This window comes from Diadema antillarum, unplaced genomic scaffold (assembly GCF_040938485.1).
Source record: "Diadema antillarum isolate AM-2024a unplaced genomic scaffold, OU_Dant_1.0 seq00001765_RagTag, whole genome shotgun sequence".
NCBI lineage: Eukaryota > Metazoa > Echinodermata > Echinoidea > Diadematoida > Diadematidae > Diadema > Diadema antillarum.
In genome coordinates, this window is record NW_027272446.1 from 261,854 (window position 1) to 281,439 (window position 19,586).

General features: G+C 38.4%; 2 protein-coding genes across 2 annotated transcripts; both read left to right on the forward strand.

The window, feature by feature from the left end:
• Positions 1–4,185: 4,185 nt before the first annotated feature.
• Positions 4,186–11,719, forward strand: LOC139712149 (oxaloacetate tautomerase fahd2, mitochondrial-like). Its single transcript, XM_071623981.1, has 6 exons — positions 4,186–4,484; positions 5,424–5,703; positions 6,259–6,421; positions 7,551–7,659; positions 9,477–9,567; positions 10,921–11,719. Exons 1-6 carry the CDS (start codon positions 4,192–4,194, stop codon positions 10,981–10,983), a joined length of 999 nt encoding a protein of 332 aa, XP_071480082.1. The 5' UTR covers positions 4,186–4,191; the 3' UTR covers positions 10,984–11,719.
• A 6,052-nt stretch (positions 11,720–17,771) lies between these two features.
• On the forward strand, positions 17,772–18,887 carry LOC139712153 (somatostatin receptor type 5-like). The gene is made up of 2 exons (XM_071623989.1): positions 17,772–18,117; positions 18,346–18,887. Exons 1-2 carry the CDS (start codon positions 17,772–17,774, stop codon positions 18,885–18,887), a joined length of 888 nt encoding a protein of 295 aa, XP_071480090.1.
• Positions 18,888–19,586: the final 699 nt, after the last annotated feature.

The window sequence follows — 19,586 nt, forward strand, 5'->3', positions numbered from 1 at the left end:
GAAACAAAACAAAAGATAAATATTACTTAGATTATGGTATAAATTATGACAAGAATGATGATTTCTTCCTTTACATACAATTTCGCACGTTTTTCGAAAGGACAATAACGAACGACACAGCTGGAGGAAGGAAGAAAGGAAGGAAGAGGGAGAAAGCATGTGTGTGTATTCATTAATCACATAGCTCCCTCTATCGCCAGTCGCAGGTAAGCTGCCCGGTGAACGAGATGACAATGTGTTACACAACGTCACAGGTTTTCGAGTAATCACGGTCAAGATCAAGTCCTGGGATCAGGTCATCATTATGAATGAAAAAATCAGAAATAAATCAATTTTATTTTTCCTTATTGTGTGCTTTGTAAGCACAACAGCATTGTTACTTCTCAGATTGCGTGTGCTTTAAGCACCAGATCTCATCCCATACATTCCTTCCCGCCCTCATTCATTTTCATACCGTCCTTTTTTTTTCTTTCTTTTTTTTTGCCTTCACTACGCCTGGCAGCAGGTCCTAACCACTTATGTAGTTGCTCACGTTATGTACTGTTCTGTTCTACCTCTGTGGGCTTTGACCATTGATATAGGCTTTGACCTAAGTTTTTTTCCTTCTTTTGTTTTAGCTACAGGAAATGCTCACCAATTTTGCCCTTCTATTTTCTGTTTCCACTTATCGTTGTATTCCTTATCTATTTTATAATTTTCCTTTTCCTTTCTATTTCTTTGTTTTCTCTTTCTTCAGTTTTCGCACTCTTTGTACTCCTATGTTGTAAGCTTTTCACTGCCTCTTTTCTCCATCTTTTCGAGGAACCCTCATCAAGCATGTAATAGTCTTCTGAAGGGGTACCTCTATTCCTTCTTTGGCGGATTAATCGTGTGTTCATGTGTCTTTATTCATCGATCATAGACATGAACATACTGTGATTTTTTTTTCTTCCTGTACTTCTGATATCAATCATTATACTTTGTATATTCTGTTGACAAAGTTGAAAACAAAGTTTGAGATGAACTGAATTGAAATTACTGTCAATTCGTTTCATATAATATTACGTAAATAAATAAGGAGAAGATATTCCAATTATCATAGACCAAACAAAAGAATAATAAATGAACCCAATATGGCTTGTGCTAAATCTACTGCCCAGATATATATTTTGTATACACATATAAAGAAAACATAATGGAACCGATATATTTATCTCTCAAACGCCAAGCAAGAAATATATCAAGTTTGTCTGTATTATCAAAAAGGTCGATAATCGGAGACAAGGCAGTGGGTGTCGGAAGTGAGGACGTGAGGAAAGAGAGGGGCGGGAAGAAAAATAAAGAGGCGATGGGTGTGGTTGGTTCAATTCATGAGATTATGTAATAATGATACTGTAGACATGAGAGACTGATTCTCTTAAATATTCAATCTGCTCCTTTCTTTTCTTTGCTGCCACCCTCTCCCTTCTCTCCCCTCTCCCCTTCCTGTCTCCCCCATCCCTTCCTCCAAGTACTTCCCCTCCCTTCTCTTCCCCCCCCCCCCCGCTCCCTGTCCCTTTCTGTCTGTCTGTTTCATATCCCAATTCTTGTGTTTCCCGGAAGAGCCATATCCGGTTCTGAGTACATAGGTATGCAATCACAAAGGAAAAGCAATTATAAAATCTGAATAGCTTAACGATTAATACGACTCATGACATTATTAAAATGACCCCTCTCCCACCCTCCCCTCCCCCATCTCTTTCCATGTCCTTCCCTGAAGAGCCCAAATCCGGTTCAGTTAGCGTATCATCAGACAGTCACAAAATAACTGATCTATCGCAGAGAGATTATTATTAACCACTCTGACCACTCATGATATAATGGCCTCCCCCCCCTCTCTCTCTCTCTCTCTCTCATTCCATGTTTTGTTTTGTTTTGTTTTGATATGTTTTTTGTTTCCTCAGAAGAGCCACATCCGGGTCAGTGTAGGCACACGGTCGCACCACCCTGTCCGATCAGAGGAAGATCATGGCGTCATTAATGTTAAGCTCATACAAGTGACAGCCTCTTTCAAAGTATCTAAAAGAATCTTCTTGTAAATCTGTGATGATAATTCTTTCTGGAAGTCTAATAAAAGAAAACATCACACAAACCTTCACCCCTTCCTCACTATAGCTTACAAAGGTGATCTCTAAAAGAACATGAACAGAAAAAGGGAAAACAAAGGCAGGACTGATAAAAGAAGGAACGAAACACAGACTCAAGAGAGAGAGAGAGAGAGAAGAAAAACAACAAAAATCTGAAATTGATGGACCAAAAACAACCACAACAAAAAGAAGAGGACGCAAATATTGGCTGGAATATGGATTTGTTCTTTTGTTTCTTACATATCTGAACTTTTTTCTCTTTTTTCTTTCCATTAATTCCTTTTCTTTAATTTTGTTTTTATTAGAACAAATTAAAATCAATTACAACATTTACAACAATCATTAAATGATTACAAATCGCACAAAGACAAAATGGCTACACAGAATAGAAGTACGTCAGCAAAAATATAATACCCTTAATTAACATCCCCCATCCCCCTGCCCCCCCTCCCCCCAAAAAAAAAAGGGCAAAGTGATGACTTAATATAAGTTTACTCAAAACAAAATCAAGAGATTTAGTAAATATTACAAAATTTAAAAAAAAAATTATGATAAAAACAGCTGGAATTATGTGGTAGTTTTCTAGCAATTAAATGATAACATTGATAGACACCAGCTGGTCATAAAAACAGTATACATGTATAAAAGTTTCAATTACCATACATCAAATAAACTGAATTACAATTACTAATCATGAGTTGCATGACAAAATATGAAATATGATGTCTACAATCAAGTACAGCTAGAATATCCATATAGAGTGCATCGTAACAAAAAGGGAACTTTAGATCTCAACACAATATTTTATTCGAAACATAAAATAAAACAATCTGAACTTATAAATCCGTCAACCCTCTGCTCTTCACAAAGTATCACATGACTGACCCATGCCATTCCACGATGCATGGCATTTTCATCTGCTGCTCCGAAGCAGTGGAATCAACTACTCAAAACTCTCTGCATTTACACCTCATCTTCAAAACATCTAAAAACTAATTTGTTTCATTATAATGATCTCATTGTAAAGGACATTTGGACAGGCATATGTATTAAAATGCACTATAAATGTATTTGTGTTGTTACTAATATAATTATTTATCATTTGATTATTGTAGCTCATCTCGATCGAATTGGTAATTCTGGCTAACATTTATAGATACAACAGTTCTCGACTCTATTTTTTTTTTTCTTTGGCAGCCCGAACTCGATCCCACTAAAACATTAGATTTGAAATATGGGTGGCCAAGAATGGGAACATAACAATCCATTTAGAATATTTTGAACCATTAGTTGATCGGGCCACCAAAAAAGCCCGACATCAATTTTATTGGCCACTGCTAGTGTCGAGCCCTGCGGAATTGATATCTGGAGAAAATTGAGCAACCAATAACGGTCTGAACGCCATCTGTATCTGAACTTTTTCCTCTCACCTCCCTGGTTTAAACTAGTTGAGCTCCATGGGATTTTACTTTATAAGTATAGACCCTAATCATACAGTGGGCCTATAGCTCCATGGGCTACGCCCACTTTTTGTTTGTCTGTTCTAATCACCGTTCATAGATCGCTCCAACAGAAAACAACACTTGTGGCGCTGAAGCTGGTAGCTGGATTCTGCAGAACTAAGACTGTCTCATTAATATACTGTAAACAGGTGACTAAATGCATATTTTTATGTTTAAAATCTGTGAGGAGTCATTTCCATTGTTTTATGCTTTGAAAGTTTATTGCCGTGTGGCTTCTCATATTTCAGCAGTTACATGTAGATAAAAACAAACTCTGAATGTATACATCGACGCGACGGGTATGTTTGGCTTGGTTGAATTGCACAGTGAACGATTATAATGTTGGCACTATAGGCCGTGTTTGGGAACTACCAGTCAAAGTATGACAGGTGAATACTTCGTTTGGTACCTGTGGTACCCTCGGAGATTTTTCGAGCGAAGATTGGCGACACGCGCGCGGCGCTGCATCGACAATAACAAAAGTTAGCGTGCCTGGGACTGGGAGGACTGGGAATGCGAGGGTCAACCGGCAGTCAAGCGTAAAATAGTGATTTAATTTACAGTTATCCTCCTAGACTGTAGAAATGCTAGCACGTAACGTAAGATTGTTTCATAGGTGTCTCTATTACCGATTCCAATATAAGAATTTAAGGGAACACAACATTTTCTCCTTTTCAACGTCACCAATAACTTTGTCGCCCAGTTCAGCGGGAGGTATGCGGTTCGTTCAATTCGAAGAGTCGGGGAAGTGTCGGCTGGGTGTGGAGGTGAAGCCCGGCGGCGACTTGGTGGATTTGAGCGGCTCCGATGAATCCATGCCAGACACGATGGTTCAGTTCTTAAATGGAGGAGAGAACCTTATGAAAAAGGCAGAAAGGTAAGTGCGGAGTGCAGTAGGGTGATTGTGCAGTATTTGATTAAGTACTGTATTTTTGCTCTTTGCAGTTCTAGAGTAAAGAATGACTTGATTATACTAGGCCTAGGCCGGGCCCTAGGGCCTACTCACAATAATTTTTTGGATTTATATTTTAACTTATTGTTCTCATGTGTTCTCATACCAGGTACCTCTACAATTTGTTTTTAACCTTATTTTGTCCTGTTTGTAAATATCCCTTGGATTTTGTGGGGGGAGGTTGTCATAAAGAACAGGGGCGGATCCAGGAATTCCGTAAAGAGGGGGCGCGTTTACAAAATTAAACGGGGGGCGCGTTTACAAAATTAAACTGGGGGCGCACGCACCCCTCCCCCCATTTTTTTCTTTTTATTTCTTTTGTTTCAACAAAAAATAAAGGGGGGCGTGCGCCGGTTGCGGTCCTCCCTGGATCCGCCCCTGAAGAATATTATTATGGATAATTAATATGAAATGTTAACTATGAAGTGCGTTTTCACTGTATCAAATGTTCTTATGACTTTGCATTTCAATTTGAAGCTGATAGAAACGTAATTCATGTTATTGCTGTCACAGATCATTAGAGTATCTGAATCAACAAATCAATATTATTCAAGAGAGTGATTGATTTCTTGAAGTCTTGCATCAACAGTTAATTTACATATGAATTCCAAGTTTCTGTTTGTCTCGCAAATTGAATTTGATCATCTAATCGAGATTCTAAGCTAAAATCTACATGAAAGTGATGATTTCTTTCCTTGTTTACTGAATTATTAATTTTCATTATTTATTTCCCCTGTTTGTTTGTTTGTTTGTTTGGTTTTTTTTTATTGGGGGGGGGGGAAGTTGTCTGTATGTCCTTTCATAAATGCTTACCTTTAAGAGTATTATAAGTTTGTCTACTTCTGTGTTGATTAACTTGATTAGTATCACTGGCTCAGCAACAAGTCGTGTCGTGAAGAGGGAGAGTGTCAAGCTACTTTCACCCATCACCAATCCTCAGAAAGTTATCTGTATCGGAATGAACTACGTTGACCACTGCACAGAGCAAAACCAACCCATACCCACAGAGCCAATTATCTTCAGCAAGTTTGCCAGCTCAATTGTTGGGCCAGAGGACGATGTCTGCTACCCTGATATCACAGAGGCTCTCGACTGGGAAGTTGAACTGACCGTGGTCATCGGCAAAGGAGGAAAGAAGATCAAGGTGAGATTGACCAGAACATTTTGCACAATGATAGCCTTGGTTGTGTGCTATGAATTTTGCGGAACAGCTCTATAGACTACTGAGAAGGTTGATTAAGCTGCTTGGATAAGAAACATAATATGACAGTTGCTGTGTTTCTCTTGATATCTTTATTTGACCTAAAATTGCAGTTGAATCACTTTCTTTCTCTGTGCCTCTCTCTTTCAGATGAATTATACACAAGAATGCATTCATATTTTTGAATGTTTATTGAAACTTATCTAAGTACAGGCAGATTCTTATATTATGTTAGTTTGAATCTCACAGTTATAAATGTATGCCTGTAGCTGCTACTATTACCAATTTACTAATTTATAATGACAGCTGGACTTCTATTTGAAAAATATCCATAAATTTGTTATTTCTGATCCAGATTTGATGAAACCGCTGTTCTGTTTATTTTTCTATTACCAGTACCGACGTACTCTGTTTATCGAAGCCTACTTAATGTTGTAGCATTGTGTATAGAATCATCATTTATAAAATTAACGTAACCTGAAATTTTTCCCCCCTAAGGAATCTGAGGCAATGGAACATGTCTTTGGTTACACTGTGGCCCATGATGTCAGTGCTAGGGACTGGCAGATGTATAAGAATGGAAAACAATGGCTTCTGGGAAAAACCATGGACTGCTTCTGTCCTCTAGGTCCAGCTGTGGTCACTAAGGATGCCCTCTCAGGTAACACTGTCCAGTGCCAGTCAATGTACATACGTTGTATATAGACAAATAAAAACAAATGCTAAGACAGATTAGCACACATAAAGACAGACAGACAAACAGACAGATGCACAAACACATGAAGAAGTACATGACCAAACTTGGTAGGAATCATCAGTGTGGGGAAGAAATTCATTTTAAGATTTGAAAAAAAAAATAGTGGTGATGCCCTATACGGGGTAACCGTAGAGTGGCCCAAATACTGGACATTAGGAGGGTGCTGCCCAATTGGTCTGCAGCACTCCCCAAACTCTTGATATTTTTCTTAATAGTTTGCCTCATGTGAAATGCCATTAGGTAAAGCGTATTGTTCAGCTGAGAGCTAGACCCACTGGTCTCTTGTTATATTTTTTATTATTCATGAGGTGGAGTAGAACAAAATTCACTTCCATTGGAGCCCTAATTTGCGTGTAATGGTTATTTTTTTTGCAGATTTATCATATCCCTTTTATTGCATAATTTTTGATTCATTTTTAAATTGCCAACACTCTTCTAAAGACAAAAGTTAATCTTTCTCTGTCAAATTGTCAAATGTTTTACTTTTGTTTTCTGATTTTGTGCAGATTTAATTAATATAACCAATTCCGTATAATCTTTCTCAAATATAACATAAGAGGTAAATTCAAAGTTTCCAGTTTTGTCAGGACAAGGTCATGATTTCTTTGTCAGTATTGTTGGTATAAGTGAGATTAAAAGAAACTATTCCATAAAAGACTCTACGTTAGCAACCAGCTATTTCTGACAGTCAGTAAAGTCTTTTAACCCGTTGAGGACGATTTGATTTTGCCACAACATGCATTTCCCATAGACACCTGCCCGAGTATACTTGGGACTCTTCCTCAGCAGGTTAACATTTTGCATCTGTCTATGTGTCCAGGAAATGTGCATATGATGAGATTAAGTCAAAATGATGGCAAATAGGTATAGGAAGGTCAAAATTTATCGTGGTATACATATATGACTGTATAATGTATTTTGTCATGTTATGATAAGAAATGATATATGAGTTCCACTCAGTTGTTTTCCTGGCTATCCAGCTCCCCCTGGAATGATCACTGTGTAATTCTCTTCCACCCCACTGGCCATGCAGACCCCCACAAGCTTGGGATAAGATGTAGGGTGAATGGGGAGACGATGCAGGACAGCAACACAGACCAACTCGTCTTCAAGACACCAGCACTTGTAGAGTTCATATCCAGGTTAGCTACAGGGAGCAAGTTACTCCAGTTACATAGCTGCCAACTATCAGTTACATTTGGTAATTACTCCTATACTAGTAATTTCACATGTGACTCCTCTTTTAGCCTCCTAAAATTCTGCATATTAGTCATTAAAAAATTATGATATGTATTTCTAAGCAAAACAACCCAATAATAGAAGTGTTCATAAAAAATTGATTAATTGATTATACCATGGAGCTACAGTAACTCCATGATTGTACACAGAGAGCTATGTACTTTAATTGGCAAAGATAGATTTCTGTGGCTGCGATTGGAACAGCCAGCAGACTTATTCCATGTAATCAGATTTATGAATATTTTTGTTCACATCACTTAACCCTAACTTACCTGGGCTATTTATCAAGCTTGAATTATGGCCCCCACTTCAGATCTCGGCTGTTGATCGCGCGATCGCCGCAAAATTTTGCATGAACATAAAGCCGGATATAATCTACAACACTATTAAGTTAAATTTTCAAAAAATTTGCATTTTCTATTTTAAGTTAATTAATTATGCAAATATATGCAAAAAAACCCTCATTTTCGTCTGTAATTGGCTTATAAAAGCTTATGGAATGCTGATTTTTGGTGTAGATATTCCTAGTGACATTCCAAACATTTGTGCGTAAAAAAAATTTCTGTACCAAAATTAATTTCTTATGTTTTTTATTGTTTTATCAATTTTTTATGTATTTTTTTGTTTTTTCAAACCTTTGTTTTTGTTGTTTTTTCAGCAGAATTTGTCATACACATCTTTAGAAGCATAGTTATACTAAAATGAATTTATTTCAGCCTTTAGAATTAAAAATATGAATCTTTATATGAATTAATTGAAAAAACACAATTTGTATTGACTTTGTACACAAAATCACGTTTTTGAGCAATTTTGGGATTGATGAAAATTTTTTGAAGGGGTGTGGCTTCGGAACGGTATGCCCGGGCGCGACAAATTTGGTCGCAAAAGTTGCACGACACTTGAAAGTAAAAAGTCAGCGAGCGGTGCGGTCAAAAAATTTTGCGCGGTGGAATGGTCGCGGAATTCCTTATGCCCCCCCCCCCCCCCCCCCCAGGTAAGTTAGGGTTAAGCTGGTCCAATTTCCGTGATCTCATGTGACTATTTCAATATTCAACATCCAATGTGCATGCATACATTTTAACTACTTGTGGCAAGCCTACAGTATCAACCTTTGTGATAAGAGTAGGCTTAAACTCTGACTATATTAGTACTGAAGAATGGAATACAATTTATGTAGGGGAGAGCTACAGAACTTAATGGTTTGACCTCAAAACATAACTGAAGAGGGGATGGTAAAACTTCATATTCTTTTTTTTCTTTTCAGAAGCCAGGTGTGAGGTGTGTACAGAAAAGAATACCTAATGTAGAATTTAGGAGCCATTACAATAAAAACCTCTGTTGTCATATTTCCATGAAGTGGAAATGGCTCTAGTCAAAACCAAGTTGGCCACACTCTGCAGGCTGGCTTGGTCCTGCTCCCCTTCCTGGATCTGCTATGTTATTTCATGTATATGTGTGTAGGTCTAAGAGTGGGGTATATTAGTTGTTTTACATTTTTTTCTTCTAATTCACGTCTTGTGATTGATGGAAAACATTTCCAATATTATAACAAGGGATTTACTTTATTACTTTTCTTTTTAGTTTTTTTTTCCAGGATCCTTGGTGAAAAAAAGCCTTTCATGTAATGTCAAAGAACTGTCCTCGTAAAGTTCTATTAAAAATAAAGTCCCTTGAATAATTGTTCATTTTCCTCTGCTGTTCTATCTTTTTGAAATGAAAGGTTTGTGACATTGACTCCCGGTGACATCATATTGACTGGTACTCCACCGGGTGTTGGCGTCTTCAAGAAACCAACTCCAGTCTACCTGAAGGTATAAATGCAATTTTGCATTCATTCAAAGCATGAACCCTTGATGTGTCATATTCATATACAATGACCTTCAATGGAGTACCCTGTTTGTGCTTGCATGCAATAGGCTTACAGCTGTTAGCTGCCCACTGAGGGTGATGGCCTGTGTTGTATGTACTTCCATTGTTACAGCCATTTCCCAGCATCCTGCCAAATACAGAGATCTCTTCCTGAAATCACCTGATGGTATACAGCTTAAGTCTCTAAATACATTTGACACTCAGGGATTAGTACCACTTTAGGGGAGACTGAAACAATGACCAAAGTTTGGGTCAGAATAGTTATTAAATGTCCTTTTTTTGTCTTCCCTATAAAAAGTGATTTGCAAAAGTCATTACTTGTTATCCTCTGTTTCCTATCACTTCCTCTGTCCTACATTAGGTATTAACTACACGTATATACTTGTAGCATTAACAAAGAAACTGTGATTTCATTACTTTGATATCTTGTGACTAGAATTATTTCATCACAACAAACTTGATGCAGTCGTGGTTTTTGTCTGTTATTCTTCGGCATGTCTTGATTGGTTATTAAGAGGTATTTTAATAACAAGTTTGCAGTGTATTGTGTGCTTGACCATAAAATATCCTTTTGTGCTGATATCCTTCTGATTGCTGTAATGCGGCACCATGCACACATAAGTCCTTCAGGATGTGTGAGTATGCGCAACATCAACATCCTTTAGACTTTGACCTTCAGTGGTGATGCATATTGTGGCTAGGGTGACTAGACCTTGTATCTCAAATTTTGGTGAAAATGACTCTTTGTGGATTAATGGCCAGATAATCAGTTGAGTGATGTCCTGTCCAAATCCTAGCTGTCTTACCCCCAAAATGAAGCCACCACGGCATGTCAAAGGAAAGGCCCTTTTGATATAGTGCTTTGGCTACCATGTTTGTTTGTTTTTTTTCTGCTCTCGTGATCATTGGAGATTTTGTAGATTCGAGGTCTTTTCGCCCCAGCGAGATATACTCTGCAAACTTTTCTGGCACAGAAGCCTTTTTTGTTTTGTTTTGCTATCATTGTATATATACTACACCCTCAGACCACCAGATTAATTCTATGGACAGCATATATGAGCTGTGTGCAGTTGATTTGCAATGTAGTTTATTGGCTAATACTTCTTGCCATTGTTGCTGCACTGAAGGAAAGGTTGTTATTGAATGTAGCCTTGTTGTGATAAGCATGTAGTAACAAGCATTTAGATTTTTCTTTTATTTGTTCAAAGCAGAATTTTCAGTTACCAGGTCACATTTACAAAAAAAGAAGAAGAAAAAATCACTTCATCATCGTCCTGTTTTTCTCTCTCTTTCAGCGAGGGGACGTTGTGGAATGTGAAATTGATGAGATTGGAACTATAAGGAACCACATCGTCTGAGAATCCAGTCCCATTAGACCTGATGACACGCCTCAAAAGGAATCAAATCTGATCATCCCATCTAAGGAGTCTTCAATGAATCCTCTCCAGAGTTGTGCTACTGTATGCGCCATATATTTCGCGAGTCTAAATTTTCGCGAATCGGGAATTCCTGATGATTTTGCGAGTGGTTAAATTCGCATTCATGGTGGAGTCCTGTACTGAACGGAGAAGTGTTCACGCGTATGTCACATTCACATCAGGATCAGAGTCAGTATTTTCGCATGTCTTTAATTTCGCAAATAGCACCTGACTCGCGAAATTCGTGAAAATAAAAACCTCGCGAAATATTCGGCGTATACAGTACTTTATTGATAGTATGCAATCACACTCTCATGATTACTGGAAATGATCAGGATCTATCTCACTCTATCCACAAGCTGATCTAACCATGTCTTCTTAAACTACAATGCACTCCTGTTATAACAAACATGTTTATAACGAAATTCTGGTTACGACCAAGTAGAAATTCAGGCTGCAGCATTACTTGCTCTATGTGTGTGTGTGTTTTTTTTTTTAATTGTGTATTTGTTTGGTTACAATGGACTCCAGTTATAACGAAGTCCTTGGGACCGGCAGCTTTCTTTCATTATATCAAAATTTTTTTATTACCAAAAGAACAAAGAGCGGATAATTTTGCGGCCTGAATTTTTAGTTCGTTGTAACCTGAATGTCGTTATAACCATGTTGGTTATAACAGGAGTGCACTGTATAATGAAATTTTGATATGATGAAAGAAAACTGCCGGTCCCAAGGACTTATAACGGGAGTCAACTGTAGCTGCTTCCCAACACGGCAATTAGCTGCCAGTGTGTGGTTTCGAGTATTTGCTTGCTTTGGATGCAGATCAGAGAAATTCTGATACCTAACATAATCTGTCAAACATCATTGATATCATAATAAACATATAGGCAAGTTGCAAACCAATGATTCAGAAATGCACAGGTGTCCTCTAGCATACCATAAAGTGACAAGGCATGCTGTTTGACTGAGGTTTCATCACATTAAACCAGCTACTGCCTTACCTTCTGTGTTGAATATACAGGTAAAGTCAGCATTTCATCATTGACTGTGAACTAGCTGAATACTAGGAGAAGCCAATATGTTCTCTGACCCTGAAGCTCCATAAATTGAGTCAGCTGTGTACCAACAATTGTATTCAGTTATGAAAATGAAGTAGATTTAAGCCAGAGTATTTTAGCAGATATACTGTGAGTGCAAGTTTTATTGCAATATTGTCAGTTTATTAAAATGTTCAAAGGAAAGTTGCCCCCTCCCCCCCGCCCAAAAAAAAAAAATCTCTGAATAAGGCTGCAAATTCAAGAATCGTGCACATACTGAAGTTGGAATACTAGTAGTACAAAGGTCAAAGTATATCACATAGCCATAAGTGACAATAACATACTTATGCTCATGTTGGCAGCATATCAAGGAGTTTTCTTATGACTCAAACTTTACAATCTCCACAAATTAGCAGACAGCATTTGGTATTTCACTTCAACCATTTTTACTGCAATGTCTATCAGCTAGTCATCTCAATGGTTAATCTTAAGATTTAGAATTTTTCAGAGGCCTTTTATGACAGTCTTATATTTAACATCTTATTGAATCTGAACTGATTCAACCTGATATGACACTTAATTCATTGTGGCAATAGAACCACAAAAATACAGTCACCCATCCAGGAGAAGATCTTGACACTGGAAAATAAAATGTGGTGGAAATTTGTAATATTCAGTCAGAAAATTCCATATCTTGTAACAAACAAACATAGTATAAGTCTATATCGTATTCCATCATAATGAGCAAAGTTTGTCACAGCAAATGAAATGAAACTAAGCATTTGTCCCTTTCAGATCCTACCATGTCTGTTCAAATTGGTACCAAAAAAGCTAGTCTGAGAAGGGGAACATAATATTCAACTTGCTTTAAAATAGCAGGTTTAGCCATCCAAATTACACCCATTCATTCTGTACTTATGCTGCATGACAGTTTTATTCACTGGAAATAAAAAACTAAGAATTTGAGAATGGCTTTCCCACTTTTGTCATTGGAGGTAAAGGAAACATACAAGATGATGAATCTTACACAATAGTTTGTATACATGATATCAGGTGAGTAGAACTGTTCATTTGTTATGCTAAAAGCAATGTCAAAATTTGACATCTTCATATCTGTCATGTGTGATGATTGTTTGAATAGAGGTGACATTGATAAAATCTTGAACTTCATTTTCTTCCATCATTGCTGATATTGCTGATGGCCAATGGATCATACTTGCTTGAATGTGACATAAAAGCTGATGAAATGTATGTGGTATACTTGTATCTGGTGAGAAGAACTGTTCATTTATAAATGCTCAAAGCAATGTCAATATTCCGTATCTTTATATCTTTTATGAATGTTTGAATAGAGATGATGATATTGATAAAACCTGAACCGTTTCATTTTCTTTAATCAGTGATGATGATGCTGATGGAAAATGTATTATATTTGGTAAAATGTGACAAATATTCATATTGACACTCGGCTAAAAGTGATGATTTCATGAATGTGGTTACTAAAGGGGTAAATCACTGGATCATAATACATGATATCATTTTAGTGAAGTACATTACAGATCTTCTGCAAAAAAACAACAACAAACAAACACTTCTTGACAAAAAGTATGTGAAATTAGTGAAATTATGTTTCAAACTTTTACAGAGTCCTATAGGAAGGACACTTATGTCATGTGACTGGAACTGCTCGTTCTCCATCCAATCAGATGCAACCAGTTATAACTTGCTGTCTCACTGGCCATACTTTCATCTTTGGTTTATCTTTCTGTACAAGGCCAGGTATATTTAAACCTTCTTTGATCTATTTTGTGTAAGCTGATGTTATATATTTTCTAAGTTGTGGTGTATATACACATGCCTGGGCTAAGGCCAGACAGAATCATACATGTAGTTTGTTTTGAAGCAAACTGTTGCTTTGTTCTTCTCGCTCTTGTATCTGTGATGGACATGGGCTTAATCTTTTTTTTTTTTTTCCATTTGCAAAAAGAACCAGTCTTTAAACACTCATATCACTGTTGGAGAGCTGAATGCTTGTCTGTCTATACTAGTGCTTAAGAGAGTGCTAGCTTTTGGCTTTAGGCCGGACTGAAACAGAACTTAGTTTTTGGAGGATGCATGTGTTGAAATAACTGAGGATGTCACCATGGGTCCAAAGAATTAAAAGTGAAAGACTACAAGCCCCAATGGTGATTTCAGTTGAGAATTTTGTGTGTGTGCGTGTGTGTGTGTGTGTGTGTGTGTGTTTGCGTGTTTGCGCGTGTTTCCACATGTACATGCATGTTCAAAGACCCATGATGCAGGCTTTTGGTGTATGTGATACAGTGACGTAGACAGGTCCTTGGACTACGGGAGTATAAATTATTTTTGATCGATAGAGGTGATCACAATATAGGTTCAAACAAACACATAAACGCACATACACACACACACACGCACACACACATACACACCTAACAGTTGAAAATGTGCTTATCTGTCTCTATCTGAGTTCATCTTGTTATACAAAATAATCTGATCGCGTGACTGACGATCATTCAACCCTATTGAGCGGCGAAGCTGACAGTCACTTGTTAAATACACTGTACTTGTCACTGATCATTCTCGATACCAATGTCATAGTGATGCTTTGTATTGCGCCTGCGCATTAGACGTCATAGTACTTCATGCAGTTTTCTACTGCTACTCTTTTGTATTTGCATAGGAAGCTTGAACCTTGATGAGATAATCCCTGAACAGTTCTTTCCGAACTAAACTGGGCTGGGAATGTGGACATGGTGCTTTTGGTGATGCCATGTCAAGTTTTGATGCTGTACCAAGCGTCGCCTTGGTTGTGCCAATGGTGTCTTGTAAAGATTACTGAGTGGTGTGCTGGTGTTGTGGGCGGGGCCTTTTTTTTTTCAGGCCTGTTTGGGATTGTCCAGTAACTTGAGATACATGTATTACAATCATTGAGATTTTAATCCTTCTAAGATGAGCCTAGCTTGCCTGACAGAGAACAAACAGATACTGTGTATTTGTGTTCCACGTTATACTTTCTTCAGAAGATAACCTTTAATCTATAGTAAATGTATATCAGGCCTTTAATTATTCTGCGTGTCGAAATCAGTACAGAATATACCGTGCTAAATCTCCATGGAGACGTAGTAGTCCAGCAGCATCCTTGATTGCTTCAGAGGTAGTGTTCTTTGCTACCATACCAATCAACCACAAGCATCCCTCCTCCCCCCCCCCCCCACCCCGTCCACACTATAAGACGCGTTCCGCAGCCCCCCTGTTGTATAAAAGTTTCCTATATCAACGATGTAAGATTCGCCGCTGTGATATGGTAAGTTTTCAGCAACCATATACTGCTTCCTGGAAGAAGAAGAAGAAGAAGAAGAAGAAGAAGAAGAAGAAGAAGAAGAAGAAGACGACGACGAAGAAGAAGAAGTAGAAGTAGAAAAGAAGTAGGCCTAAGACTTATCCATTAAAACTGACCAATACCTTCACTCGATAATTACGTCTGGTATCAGACGGCGAATCAAAATTGACTCATCTGTGATGGCATTAGCTGTGATATATATATATATCTTTAAATCAACTTTTGTCCCGTTTTGTTTGAATGTGTCGTGGGTAGTACAATCGGAGTCTTCAGACAGATGTTATTTGTAATTGTTGCTCATTTATTCATGAAGCAGAGAAAAGAGCCCCGGGCTCAACAGCCGTCTTACGGATTCAACACGCCACAGTCTGAATGGAAACTGGCGCCTATTTATGGGATTGGGCAGGCCCAGCTGTAGCTGACCAATGGTTGCAACACGGGCAATCCCGAGCTGGTGCGACAGAGCTTCCGACCAGCGACCTCACCCTCTCACAGGTTACTGCAGACTACTGAACCAATCTTTCCACCTTTGCATTAACTTCTAGCCCCACAAAATAATTATAGTCTCCATTAAATTGGGCGTAACCCCGCGCATTCAACTACTGGACTAAACTGGCAAAACTGCTGAATCAAGAGTCTTATTACCTTCCAAAATACCAGGTTGCACTCGCAGTGCATACCAACTCAGAAAAAGGGACTACCATCTGTTTCGAACAATAGATCAATCATCCAACTAGAGAACCAGCAACCTGCCACACCCTATTCTTGCCCCACTTTTTCTCAATACGTGTTTAAAACTAAAGAAGTTTCAAAGGCACTGTATGGGGCGTATTACGTAAGGTAACTCATCTCTTACAAAATCAATTAAACCAGCAAAAATCTGTTCCCCGACATCTGCATATCATGACTCAAGCAGTGGTATCTGAAAATAAAGTGTTCTTACTTAGCTAACAAACTAAGTGTACCACCATGAGTGAAATCCGTAAATTATGTGGATACAGTACATAGACTAGCATGAAACTAAAGCCTCGCGTATACAATTATCGTCCTTACACGTAAGAGGACTGGAGAAATAACCAGGACATGCAATAAAAAAAAAAACATTCATGCTGAAACAATTAGCATTACAGGCCTTTCAAATAACCCTATACCAAATGCCAGCTTGATTTAAAAAAAAAAATGAAGAAGAATAAGAAGAAGAAAAAAGCTCACTTTTGTGAATTACAAGCAAGTTTTATTTGTTTAGCTGTCAACAGTTCGATATCATAATTGCTTGTGTATCATTATAAAATTAACAGAAATCAATGCAGAAATCGCTGTGACTCATATAAAAACAAATCCGTAATGTCAGATAGATCTAATAAGATATACGCAGGTTACTGTAAGCGTTATATTCGTATGCCGATGTGTTTGAATAATCGAACGATAGCTTGAAGTGTAATGACTAGAATCTGGTGAGTATGATATGTACAGGATAACTGCAAGATCAACTATAATCATTATGTTGCATGTGATATGAGATGTGTGCTTGGAATGTTGCCTTTTCTCTAAAAAGTCTTTCCCTCTTGGTATTTCCCTTCAGGTGGAAGAGTTGTAAATCAAACATGTTTGCCTACTCTTTAACTCGGGTTGTTGTTTTTTTCTTCTGTCGGGGGTGGGTCAGGGGCAAATTAGACCTTTAATAGGGTTTGTATTCACTAAAAAATTAGATTAAATAAAGTTGTTCCCTCATTTTCGTTGTTAAATGACTACATGTGTGCTTATAGTGAAGTGTTTCATTTTGACATGCGCAGTGTCAAACACTTCTCACGAACATCGCTGTTTGATTGCGCGGCGTCAATACCTGTTTTTGTGTCCTGCTCTGAATCCTGCACAAAAAGCGGTCAGGCGAATATACGCTGACATATCCTTGCTAAGACAGTGTTCTTGTTACAATCCATCTACTCTGCCAGAATTATCGCTTCTTTCAGTCTCATATGTTGATACTATAGTGCTGATTTGGCATCAAGTTTTAGATGAAAGAAACATCTAAAATCTTCGTCGTAAAATGCGTTTGTTATTGTTGTTTGTCTGTTTTCAAAATGTATCATATAGCAAAAGGAATTTGCTTTGAGTTTAGAGTTGGGACGCTATACCCCTGATCGGAGCGCGTGCGCGTTCACCACACCGAGCGTGTTGTCCGTTATAAAAGTGGGGACCACTTGGTCAATCATCATTTGGAGGACTGACCATTCCTTTCACTGGACGGTTGTTAAGAGGTCGCTATTATTATACAGCGGAATTCCATTACAAAGTGAAGTGGAAGTTTGTTAGGGTCAATTTCAATCATGACTCGGGAGTCGTCCATGGATATCGATAACGTGTCGACCGATTTTATCTCTGAAAACGGCACAGTTTTCGAATGGGCAACGATTTTGTCAACGACGGCGACAAGTCCTGCTGCCTCCGCTGATGGCGACAGTATTCCGTTCGCTCACCGGCTCGTGGTTGGTGTGTGCTGCTGCCTCATCACGATAACAGGCCTGTTGGGTAACGCTCTCGTGATCGTATCCGTGTTGCGATTCAAGAAACTTCAGACGATTACGAATATTCTCGTCTTTAACCTTGCCATCGCCGATTTCATGACTTGCCTGTTCTTGCCATTTTCCGTAGTCGGGCTGGTCGACGACTCGGGTGAGTATCCACTCCCTGATCTTGTGTGCACCATAACGACTGGTGTTACCTTTACTTGTTTGGCAGTCAGTATTAGTACACTGGCTTTTATTGCTGCTCTTCGCTGGTATGTCATTACCAAATCTGTTAGAGGAACTGGAGGTATTTACACATCCAGAAACATCATTTCTATGGTTTTAGTTATCTGGGTTGCGTGCATCTGCATTGTGACTATTCCCCTTCTCTTAGGTGTTGGTGAACTGGGATATTCCCGATACTACTCGCTCTGCTCTGTGACAGACACAAACCCTTTGCGGGGTGTCTACGTCCTCATGCAAAGTAGCTTTATCATCATCGTTCTCATTGTTACGTGTATCTTTTACGTCTTGATTGTCGCTTACGTGCTCAGAGAAAACCGGAAACTCAGGAGCCAATTTTCAGCAGACATAGTGTCATCAGGAGGAACGAAAGTCAAAACGACCAACGAGAATAACATGACAGCCTCCTTGAACAAGAGGGAAGTCGAGATCACGAAGAACCTCTTCATTGTCGTTTGTGTGTTCGCCATCTGCATGGTGCCCAACGGAGTCAACTTCCTGATCGAGGGAACCAGCGTTTCGACGCTCTACGGAGCGATGATCTCGACGGCGAACAGCGTCGTGAACCCAATCATCTACGGGTTGAAACATCCAAACTTTCAAGAAGCGTTCAAGAACATTATTTGCTTCAGAACGCGCGACACACGAGCCCATACAAGCACCGGCAAATCAAGCTCGACTGCACTGGACTAATCAAGCTTGAGTGTTTATTGGAACGCAGCCGATTTACAGGAAAATCCGTGGGTATTGAATTTACCTTTGATCTCAATGCTTCTACCAGCACAAGGACAAATAGCGACACTGTCTAGTCTGAAATAGTATGACGAATGAATGAAACACGGTCATCTGACAATCAGCAAAAATACGGATTATCAATTGAAAATACACTTTCATCGTCTTGCTGTAAAGATACATGCGATAAAGTCCTGAGCAATCACCGATTAATAGGAACCACTGCAATGTTTTGAAGAAGGCTCAGAACTCGATTGACATAGTTCAGCTGGTTTGAACTTGCCTAGTTAAAACATTCTTGGACAGAACTGTTCAATCGTTTTGTTACTTCAGCCTATATGTTAATATCAATAGGTCTTTTGCAATGCAAGGTAACAATAATGACATGGTCCGCTGCGAGCAAAGTGAATTAAAAACTGCCCTGTTTTATCTCTTGCTTACTCTTTTTTTGTCATTACTATGATTATTTGATTGAAATGTACAAACGTGTAAAAACATTCCGCTAAAGGTAACGAAGGGCAAACAGTTTGTGATAGTTGTGCTTCTATATATGCCCACACGGTTCACATTAACCCGCAAAGCATCTTCTTCAACGACTTCAAAGTATACCATGATGTTCTTCTGTTTGATATCTGAGAAACTTTTACATCAAAATATTAT

Excerpts from the sequence above, each read along its gene's own strand:
- LOC139712149 (XM_071623981.1), top strand. The coding sequence starts at position 4,192 with ATGCTAGCACGTAACGTAAGATTGTTTCATAGGTGTCTCTATTACCGA. Across the intron at positions 4,485-5,423 it reads CTTATGAAAAAGGCAGAAAG|TATCACTGGCTCAGCAACAA; the intron begins GTAAGTGCGGAG and ends TAACTTGATTAG. Across the intron at positions 7,660-9,476 it reads CTTGTAGAGTTCATATCCAG|GTTTGTGACATTGACTCCCG; the intron begins GTTAGCTACAGG and ends TTGAAATGAAAG.
- LOC139712153 (XM_071623989.1), top strand. The coding sequence starts at position 17,772 with ATGACTCGGGAGTCGTCCATGGATATCGATAACGTGTCGACCGATTTT. Across the intron at positions 18,118-18,345 it reads CGGGCTGGTCGACGACTCGG|GTGTTGGTGAACTGGGATAT; the intron begins GTGAGTATCCAC and ends CCCTTCTCTTAG.